The sequence below is a fragment of the Helianthus annuus genome, chromosome 13 (genome assembly GCF_002127325.2).
Source record: "Helianthus annuus cultivar XRQ/B chromosome 13, HanXRQr2.0-SUNRISE, whole genome shotgun sequence".
Lineage (NCBI taxonomy): Eukaryota > Viridiplantae > Streptophyta > Magnoliopsida > Asterales > Asteraceae > Helianthus > Helianthus annuus.
This window is the reverse complement of record NC_035445.2, coordinates 172,338,026-172,348,804: the sequence shown is the minus strand read 5'-3', so window position 1 is coordinate 172,348,804 and position 10,779 is coordinate 172,338,026. Positions and strand designations below refer to the sequence as shown.

The window sequence follows — 10,779 nt, the reverse complement described above, 5'->3', positions numbered from 1 at the left end:
TGAGTCCCATTGTATCATTTATGTGTATTGTCATTTGTCAAAGGTGGTTTAATCAATCCTAAGTTTATGAAACAACTTGCTAGCAAAGCAAAAGAATACCTATTTACTTACCTACAATGTTTTGAAAACCAGACCGAACCAACATGTAACCAATTGAACTTGAACTGGTCCGGTTTGATTTTCAAAGCATGTAGAAAATGTTACAAAAGTAAGGCCTACTTACAAAAGTAAGGCCTAAGATTCTTGTTGGTTTGTCATGGATTTTTCTACAAACAATACATCTTCAATCCAACCAACAATATTATATGCCAATCCTTCTAAAACCCTTGAGTAGCTTTCCAATATAGCTTGTCCCACATCCTACAAGTAAAAAACAATTTTACTTTTTAGACCAATGTTCTACTTTTTTTTTTTTTTTTTTGTAAAAACAATGATTACTTAGAAAGACACAAACCAAGTACCATTGCACTTGACAACATTTGTCAAGAACAATCAATCACTTGTTTCTTTAAAAATATATCCCATTTCACAAGTTACCATCATGTACTAGGGGTGTCAAAAAAATCCGGATCCGAAAATCCGTATCTGAAATATCCGAAAATTCAGATATCTGAGAACATGATAATCCGAATTTTCGGATTCAGATGTGGATTTCTAAAATTTTCGAATAATCGGATTATCCGATATCCGAAAACTAATAATCTTTTTAAATATATATAGTATAAGAGCACGAAACGTTTTTTTTGAATTTTTTTTATGAATTTGGATATCCTTCAGATGTCCAAAAACCGGATATCCGAAATTTCGGATACGGGTTCAGATATTAATATTCACTATCCGAAATTTTCGGAAATCTGAAAACTGGATAATCCGAACTTGAATACCCCTATCATGTACATGATAAACGAAAAGGTTTCATATGAACTTACCTTATTGTATTGAATCTTGCTTGTGTCTAGTGTTGTTTGTGCAAGTTCGGGGAACCGTTGTTTTAAGCTAAACAACAAAATTTCCGCTCTTTCGGCTAGTACCACATTCTTGTCACCCTCCATTTTCTCTTTAACAATTTCCCATGACGATTTCGGATAATTTGAGCATGCTTTTTGTCTCCATGTGTACATCGAGGCCTCAATCCGATCCGCTAACTCAAGTGCTTCGTGTTCTGAGCTTATGTCGAGACAATCAAGAAGGTACTCGGCGGAGAACCTGCTTGTAGAAATCATGGAACGGTATATTGTATCGCCTACACTTGTTCTTCCACTCTGAAAACAAAGATTTACTGCTTGATAACTTTATTTATCCATGGTATACATTTAACAACAAGAACACATTTTTTTGTTCATGTTTGTTCGTTAAGGAAATGGGCATGTTCATGTTCGTTTATGTTCGTTCGTTTAAACCAAAACGAACAGTTCATGAACATAAACAAACATAAAACAACAAAAATAAACTTAACTGACCAAACAAAAATGAACATAATTGACCAAACATAAACGAACACTGACGAACATAAAGTGTTTTTTTTTTTTTTTTTTTTTTTTTTTTTTTATAAATTAGTGACTACTAATTAGTTATATTTGTGTAAGTAGTAATAAAGACCATTTTATGAGTAAACTTCCGTTTTGCTCCCTGTGGTTTGGTCACTTTAACGGTTTTGCTCCAAACCTTTAAAAATAGCCATTTTACTCCCTGATTTTTCGGTTTTTTGCCAGTTTGCTCCCTGCCTCTAACTCCATCCAAATTGTTTGTTTTTCCATTTTGCTCCCTGCAGGGAGCAAACTGGCAACAAAACCAAAACATCAGGGAGTAAAATGGCTATTTTTAAAGGTTTGGGGCAAAACCGTTAAAGTGACCAAACCACAGGGAGCAAAACGGAAGTTTACTCTTATTTTTATATTTATATATATATAAGTAGAAAAAGTGTAAAATACATTACGGCTTAACGTACTTCACGTACGACAACGTGCGTGATTATAGGTATGACATGCATGATTAATGGTTTTCAACATGCGTGATTTGGGTTTTTTAATCTATAACGTGCGTGATTTTAAAATGAACGTGCGTAATTACCTGTCGTACTGGTTGTACGTTAAGCCGTAATGTACCTTAACTGGCCTCTATATAAGTACTTATGTATTTATTAAAATTTAAACGAACACAAACAAACAAACATAAACAGACGTTCACGAACATAAATGAACGAACAAAATGTGTGTTCATGTTTGTTCGTTTAACTAAATAAACAAAAAAATTTGTTCATGTTCGTTCGTTTATTAAATAAGCGAACACAAACGAACTTCCCGCCAAACAAGTTCACGAACGTTCGGTTCATTTACAGGCCTAAGTCAACAATGGTCAATCTACGACAAAATCAAGTACCTTAGGAAGAGAAGAAATGTAAGAATGTGGGATTGTCATGTCGGATAGAATGCTGCTGTTGATAGCCATTGCTGCTTTGTGTATTTGATTTGCCGAGTCACGTTTTTGTCTCAAATGTTTCTTGGTGGTCTCCGAGAGGCCGCCAGCTGGCACACAGGGAAGCGGCAGCCACCATTTGTCTTCTTTTCTCTGAGGCTGAGGAGCTCCCCGGAATGACCCGCTTAGCGAGTTTCTCGACATGCTTCCTTGTTCATCATACCAGAATTCTGTTTCTTGAAAACTATCCAATATTTCCTACAACAGAAACACAGGATTCAGTTATTTTCATCAATATTAAAAAAAAAAATAGTAAAATGCCATTTTTGTCCCTAAGGTTTGCCAGTTTTGCAACTTTCGTCCAAAGGTTTGTTTTTCCGCATCTGGATCCAAAAGGTTTGAAATCTTGCCATTTTCATCCGGCTCGTTAACTCCATCCATTTTTTTCGTTAAGTCAAGGGTATTTTCGTCTTTTTTATTAGCTTAAAGGCAATTCGGTTTTTTGAATACTTGTACATCATGCTAAATGCTTGTACATAAAGTGAAAAAGACCGAATTACCCTTTAAGTTAACAAAAAGGACAGAAATACCCATGACTTAACGGAGAAAAATGGATGGAGTTAACGAGCCGAATGAAAATGACAAGATTTCAAACCTTTTAAATCCAGATGCGGAAAAACAAACCTTTGGACGAAAGTCGCAAAACCGGCCAAACCTCAGGGATGAAAATGACATTTTACTCAAAAAAAAAAGTAATTGGATGTTTAAGTAATTGAAAATGTTTAAGTATTTAAACCATTGGATTGACTTTTTGTTTCCTAAGTTAATTACCGTTTTCGTCCCTGTGGTTTGTCAAAAATCACTATTTCAGTCCATTTGTTTAAAAATTGCGATTTCAGTCCCTGTGGTTTCACTTTCGTAACCATTTCAGTCCCTGTGGTTTCACTTTCGTAACCATTTCAATCCATTTATTCTGTAAGTACAGGGACTGAAATGGTTATGAGGTGGACTGAAATGGTTACGAAAGTGAAACTACAGGGACTGAAATCGCAATTTTTAAACTAATGGACTAAAATAGTGATTTTTGACAAACCACAGGGACGAAAACAGTAATTAACTCTTTACTATAATACAAAATAAACACTTGTTATTCAGGAAGTAACATTTTTAGAAAAAAAATGTCAAGCACAAAGTTGGGGGGGGGGGGGGGATAGTGCACGGTCCTCCCAACCGCCGGAGTGAACCCAAACACAAAGTTTGTATTTACATATATCTCGTAATGGCCTTACTATGAGAAGTGCATCGAGCTTGATTAACGCAGGAAGGTTGATATCTATGTCCGATCTCAGCCGGCTAATCATCATCTGAAAATTATTTAAACAAGACCTATCACAAACTTTATAACAGAAAATGCATTATAATCAAGAGTGATCAACTTAATAACTATTCTTGCACGAAAGATTTACAAGAATAATTGTAGGGCCGCAAACGAACCGAACAAACACGAACAAGACCTTGTTCGTGTTTGTTTGTTAAGGAAATATATGTGTTCACGAACTGTTCATGAACACTTATCGAATGAGATCTTTTGTTCGTGTCTGTTCATTTGTTAATTTTTAGGTAACGAACGCAAACAAACGTTCATGAACACAAACGGACACAAACTAATGTTCATGAACATAATATATAATACACTGATACTTATTAAATATTTTATTTGCCGGAATTTTGAAATGTTTAAATAGTATTAAAAAAACACTAATGAGATATGTAACACAAACAAACACGTCACCGAATGTCCACGAACATATATGAGAGAACGCGGCCCATTGTTTATGTTCGTTCATTCAACTAAACAAAAGGATTTTCTTATTCGAATTCGTTTATTTATTAAATGAACGATTCCCGCCGAACGGTTCACGAACTGGTCGTTGAACGTTCAGTTCGTTTGCAGCCCTAAGAAAAAGCAATTTAAACAAAACTTTAAAATGTAAATGCAAACCAATTCTACCTAACAATGCAAAAACCAAAGCTCGAGCTTGACTCGACTCGGCTCGAGCTATTTTGACAACAACCTCTAACGAGCTAAAAGCTCGGCTCGAGTTCGCTTCAATATCGCTTAAACGAGCCAAAGCTCGGCCCGAGCTCGGCTCGACAATGTTATCAGCATTATTAATAAAATTTTGTTTGGGCTCGTTTAGGCTCGTTTAGGCTCGCAAGCCTAAACGAGCTTTGTATTCCAGGCTCGAGCTCGGGCTCGATAACTAAACGAGTTCTACTTCAGGCTCGAGCTCGGGCTTGTCAAAGTTCGGCACGTTCGAGCTTTTAACCGAGCCGATAACGAGTAGCTCTCGAGCCTCTGGGCGTGTTTACACCCCTAAACATCAAGATCACAGTTTATTTTCCCGAATTTATATTTCCATTTGACAATGCCTATATTACAAAAAGAGTTAATTACTATTTTCGTCCCTGTGGTTTGTCAAAAATCACTATTTCAGTCCATTAGTTTAAAAATTGCGATTTCAGTCCCTGCTGTTTCACTTTCGTAACCATTTCAGTCCCTGTGGTTTCACTTTCGTAACCATTTCAATCCATTATTCTGTTAAGTACAGGGACTGAAATGGTTACGAGGTGGACTGAAATGGTTACGAAAGTGAAACTACAGGGACTGAAATCGCAATTTTTAAACTAATGGACTGAAATAGTGATTTTTGACAAACCACAGGGACGAAAACAGTAATTAACTCTTACAAAAATTATTTTCTGTACCTCCATAGATGGTTTGTTTTGTAAGTTTTGCGATGCTGGGACGAATTCAACGATGTAATTACATACAGATAACAAGCAAGTCATTTCCCTTTTCCACATTCTCTTTTTATCCGAATACAACGGTTCTAACCGCTGGTGCTGCCCGAACACCGAAACTACAATGTACAAAGATTCAACAATACGAAAACTTACTCGTTGATGAAAATATAAGAGTTAATTACTATTTTCGTCCCTGTGGTTTGTCAAAAATCACAGTAATTAACACAGGGACTGAAATGGTTACGAAAATGAAACCACAGGGACTGAAATCGCGATTTTTAAACTAATGGACTGAAACAGTGATTTTTGACAAACGACAGGGACGAAAACATTAATTAACTCAAAATATAATATACAACTTGTGACATTGTAAAGAAACGACTACTTACCATAAAGATTTGTTATAGCATTAGAGACGGTAACAGCAGTCGAGACTCCTTTGCCACTGCCCGACATATCTTCGCCTAACAGAAGCTTTGAAAATCTTTCTTTCATCATTTCTAGTTCTGCAGTATACATGATTATTTGATGTAAAAAGTCAACCACTGATTATTTGATGTAAAAAAGTCAACCACTGGTTAATTGATGTAAAAAGTCAACCACTGATTATTTGATGTAAAAAGTCAACCACTGATTTAAATAAACAAATCATAAGCTGATAGAAGTATAGAACCCCTGATTTAACCAATAATACAATTCGTTGAACATGTTTCTCGAAGAATATCGATAAGAATTATTAAAAAGTATTGTAAGCTTATAAATATGTTATAACAGTTATTGTGAGCAAAAAATATATTTTTTAATTAGAGTTAATTACTGTTTTCGTCCCTGTGGTTTGTCAAAAATCACTATTTCAGTCCATTAGTTTAAAAATTGCAATTTCAGTCCCTGAGGTTTCACTTTCGTAACCATTTCAGTCCCTGTGGTTTCACTTTCGTAACCATTTCAATCCATTATTATGTTAAGTACAGGGACTGAAATGGTTACAAGGTGGACTAAAATGGTTCCGAAAGTGAAACCACAGGGACTGAAATCGCAAATTTTTAAACTAATGGACCGAAATAGTGATTTTTGACAAACCACAGGGACGAAAACAGTAATTAACTCTTTTAATTAACATACAGAGTAAAATGTCATTTTCGTCCTTGAGGTTTGGCCAGTTCTGTGCCTTTCATCCAAAGGTTTGTTTTTCCGTATCTGGATTCAAAAGGTTTGAAATCTTGCCATTTTCATCCAGCTCGTTAAATCCATCCATTTTTCTCTGTTAAGTCATGGGTATTTTCGTCTTTTTCGTTAACTTAAAAGGGAAATTTGGTCATTTTCACTTTATGTACAAACATTTAAAATACCCCTTACCGAATCCATTAAACCGAATTGCCCTTTAAGTTAACAAAAAAGACAGAAATACCCCTGACTTAACGGAGAAAAATGGATGGAGTTAACGAGCCGGATGAAAATGTCAAGATTTCAAACCTTTTGGATCCAGATGCGGAAAAACAAACCTTTGGACGAAAGTCACAAAACTGGCTAAATCTCCGGGACGAAAATGGCATTTTACTCTAAAATAAAACTATCAAACTTGGGATTTTAGCCTCTTTATTCTTCTTGTTTGTAATCTACAATGCAACTTGATTATACAAAATGATGTGATATATGTAACAAAAAAAAAAAAAAAATTCTTATATATCAATTTGGATTAGGAAATCCATAACATTTTGCATTATATTAGTAAAAGAGTTAATTACTGTTTTCGTCCCTGTGGTTTGTCAAAAATAACTATTTCAGTCCATTAGTTTAAAAATTGCGATTTCAGTCCCTGTGGTTTCACTTTCGTAACCATTTCAGTCCCTGTGATTTCACTTTCATAACCATTTCAATCCATTATTATGTTAAGTACAGGGACTGAAATGGTTACGAGGTGGACTGAAATGATTACGAAAGTGAAACCACAGGGACTAAAATCGCAATTTTTAAACTAATGGACCGAAATAGTGATTTTTGACAAACCACAGGGACGAAAACAATAATTAACTCTTTTAATTAACATACAGAGTAAAATGTCATTTTCGTCCTTGAGGTTTGGCCAGTTCTGTGACACTTTCGTCCAAAGGTTTGTTTTTCCGTATCTGGATTCAAAAGGTTAGAAATCTTGCCATTTTCATCCAGCTCGTTAACTCCATCCATTTTTCTCTGTTAAGTCATGGGTATTTTCGTCTTTTTCATTAACTTAAAGGGCAATTCGGTCAATTTCACTTTATGTACAATTATTTAAAATACCCCTTACCGAATCCCTTAGACCGAATTGTCCTTTAAGTTAACAAAAAAGACAGAAATACCCCTGACTTAATGGAGAAAAATGGATGGAGTTAACGAGCCAGATGAAAATGGCAAGACTTCAAACCTTTTGGATCCAGATGCGGAAAAACAAACCTTTGGACGAAAGTCACAAAACTGGCTAAATCTCAGGGACGAAAATGGCATTTTACTCTAAAATAAAACTATCAAACTTGGGATTTTAGCCTCTTTATTCTTCTTGCTTTTAATCTACAATGCAACTTGATTATACAAAATGATGTGATATATGTAAAAAAAAAAAAAAAAAATTCATACATATCAATTTGGATTAGGAAATCCATAACATTTTGCATTATATTACTAAAAGAGTTAATTACTGTTTTCGTCCCTGTGGTTTGTCAAAAATCACTAATTCAGTCCATTAGTTTAAAAATTGCGATTTCAGTCCCTGTGGTTTCACTTTCGTAACCATTTCAGTCCCTGTGATTTCACTTTCATAACCATTTCAATCCATTATTATGTTAAGTACAGGGACTGAAATGATTACGAGGTGGACTGAAATGATTACGAAAGTGAAACCACAGGGACTAAAATCGCAATTTTTAAACTAATGGACCGAAATAGTGATTTTTGACAAACCACATGGACGAAAACAATAATTAACTCTTATATTTTCTTAAAACATTTTATAAATAACTAATTGAATAATTACAAAACAACTGACCCAAATCGGTAGGCTTCTGATCATTAAGCTTATCATCCTTTTCCAGCTTGTGATCATGTCTGATTGCTCCGAATCTCGAAAGCGTTGGCCGGAAAGGTGATCTTCCGGTAACCGGCCACGATACAGGAGAACTTGTTTCTGATGAGCAGCTGTTGAAATCATCTGTTAAATGCTCAGAAAAGCCTGAAATCTCTGAGTTAGTTCGACAATAACCCGAAGAAGAACTGCCGCTCTGTGTTGACTCCACAGTAGTAGATTGATCAAGATCCATCAAAGAAATTGGTAAAGATTGAAATTTGAAGAACCCCAGATCAGAAAAATGTTTTGGAGTTCAGTCATGCATTAAAACAAACACTTGGTGTGCAACAAGATCAAAACTTTTTTTTTTTTTTCAAGAAACTGCAACTGTGATCATAAATTTCAAGACTTTGAATCACACAAGAAGATGATGTTGAATTGTTGATGTGTTCAACTTATAAAGACTGTTATTGTGTTGTATTTAAATAAAGAAAACTTCTTTATTTTGTAACAAGAATAACTAAACCGTCTTAATGACTTAGTGGGAAGTGGGAACACATTTTTTTTTTAATATTTGTTTGTTAAATATTGGTTTGGTCGTTAACAAAAAGGATATATTCTTTTGTTTTTAGAATAATATATATCAAACAAAAGTTTGAAACAAAGACAAATAAGTAGTAGGGGTGTTGAAGAAACACGTAACTAATTTGGTGGGTAATTAGTTTGGTTTATACTTTTATCATAAGGGTTAATCTTCTTTGGATTTCTGAGCTCCTTAATGATCGGATAATCCTGCAAAACAGAACAACGTTAGCTCGTTAAGAGGGGAATATGGGGTTTTCCCTCCTGTGTGAGAATAAGCGACTGCTTTGAGGAGATAATCAAGTATTAAGAGTGAGGGTAGAGGGAATGGAATGTTTAACCTGTGAACTAAGGTCTCTATTTATAGCCGGAGAGGTGTAAGAGGATGTGGGCTGATGGGCCTTGGGCCAGAAGGCGACAACATAGCGGATATGCTCTTTGTCTCACTGGGGTCGACCGTTAGTGGCATCTAGAAGTTCTCTGATGCTGGCGCATCGTGAATGGAGCCATGTGTCACTGTTGTCGGCCTTATTGTCCCTCTGCCATCAGCAGGTAAGTGGAGATCGTGGGGCAGGTGTCTCTGCCCTGTGATTGGTGCCACGTAGGCGTCCTTACGTACTTTTTGTCTCCTGCACGTCAGACGATCGTGGAGCACGATTGAGCAGAGCCTGGAGGATGCGGATTGGCTCCTTTCATCTGCCACTTGTACCTTTGTACCTTCTGAAGTGGTCATGCGCTATAGATCCTACGCGACCTTTGCTAAGCACGTTACTAGCCCGCGCAAGATTATAGGTGTTGGAGACTCATCCAGAATGCTAAGTGTTGAAATCAATGCTCTTTCTTGTTTAGACCTCGCGCGAGGTCAGTCCTTGCTGAAGTAACCCGCGCGAGGTTGGGATTGAACATCTTGCTGATTAAGGAGTAGCGCGCAACCTGCAAAAGGTCTGCGCGGCTTTTTGGGACCGTACCCCTTCAACTCCCCCCAGTCCAGTGCTGCACTATGCGCGAAGTAAGTGGTTAGAGCTCTGGACTCGGAAAAAAGGAAGTGCTAATGATTGAAAATGCTTGCTTGAACTTAGCAGACGGCGCGCGTGTAATTGTTTGTCAGTTACTACGGCGCGACTACAGGATTTGGCTCATGGTGATTCGAGTTGTAAGCGCGCAAGGTATTGAGTAATTGTGAATGTCGCGCGGCTTTAGTAGCTTCTGCATGAAGTTTGTAGCAACTTTAGGCGGGAAAACCCTCGAAATTTGAATTCTTACTGGTTGGTGCAAATGTCGTTGATGGCAACGTTAGAGTTGACTGCTGACACGGCTGTCATCAAGTTGTCTCTGACGGTTCGGCTTTTCGTTAAGCGAGTGAGGCCCACACGCGCGTGGTAACCGTCACTCTGAGAAATCTGCCTTACATGGCGTTTTCTGATTGGTCACGCGCACGGTGATCTTAGCACATTTACCCATCGCATTAAATGCGATGGGTATATATATCCGAGGAGGGACGAGAGCAGATCATTTTTCCTCTTCTGTTATCATCTTTCTTTCCTATTCACTCTCGAATTCTCTTTGAACCTTCAAATCTTTGAAGAACACAGCCGCAGATCTTCAAGTTTCTTGAAGAGAATCTATGGCCGAAGAACATCAAGAAGAAAATCCCGGTGAGGAGGGTCCACTTCGTGTCCTGAAGTGGGATCTAGGGTTATTTGAGCAGATCACCAGGGGCTTCCGGTTTCCACCAAAGTGGGATGCCAGATATCCCAGTCAAAATTAGACCGCTCCTGATGCACCGCCGGGATACATTACCCTTTTCGAAGACTTTTTCTTGCAGGGTAACTTTCGGTTGCTGACGATGAACTTCATGGACCATATACTTCAGTATTATGGGTTTCATATTTCTCAGATGAGTCCTCTAGGGATGGTGAGAGTTCGACACTTTGAAT

General features: G+C 37.0%; 1 protein-coding gene across 2 annotated transcripts; it reads right to left on the bottom strand.

Moving 5' to 3' along the window:
• Positions 1 to 8,657, bottom strand: LOC110900384 (rop guanine nucleotide exchange factor 3). 2 transcript variants are annotated; one of them, XM_022147266.2, is made up of 7 exons: positions 8,243 to 8,657; positions 5,613 to 5,687; positions 5,185 to 5,339; positions 3,705 to 3,779; positions 2,380 to 2,673; positions 930 to 1,262; positions 1 to 360 (listed from the first exon to the last, which is right to left on the bottom strand). In XM_022147266.2, the coding sequence occupies exons 1-7, from the start codon at positions 8,511 to 8,513 to the stop codon at positions 235 to 237; spliced, it is 1,329 nt and encodes a 442-aa protein (XP_022002958.1). In that variant the 5' UTR covers positions 8,514 to 8,657; the 3' UTR covers positions 1 to 234. The 2 variants fall into 2 exon arrangements, with proteins under 2 accessions (XP_022002958.1, XP_022002957.1); XM_022147265.2 differs by having other exon boundaries at positions 5,613 to 5,729; positions 8,243 to 8,656.
• Between the last annotated feature and the right edge of the window lie 2,122 nt (positions 8,658 to 10,779).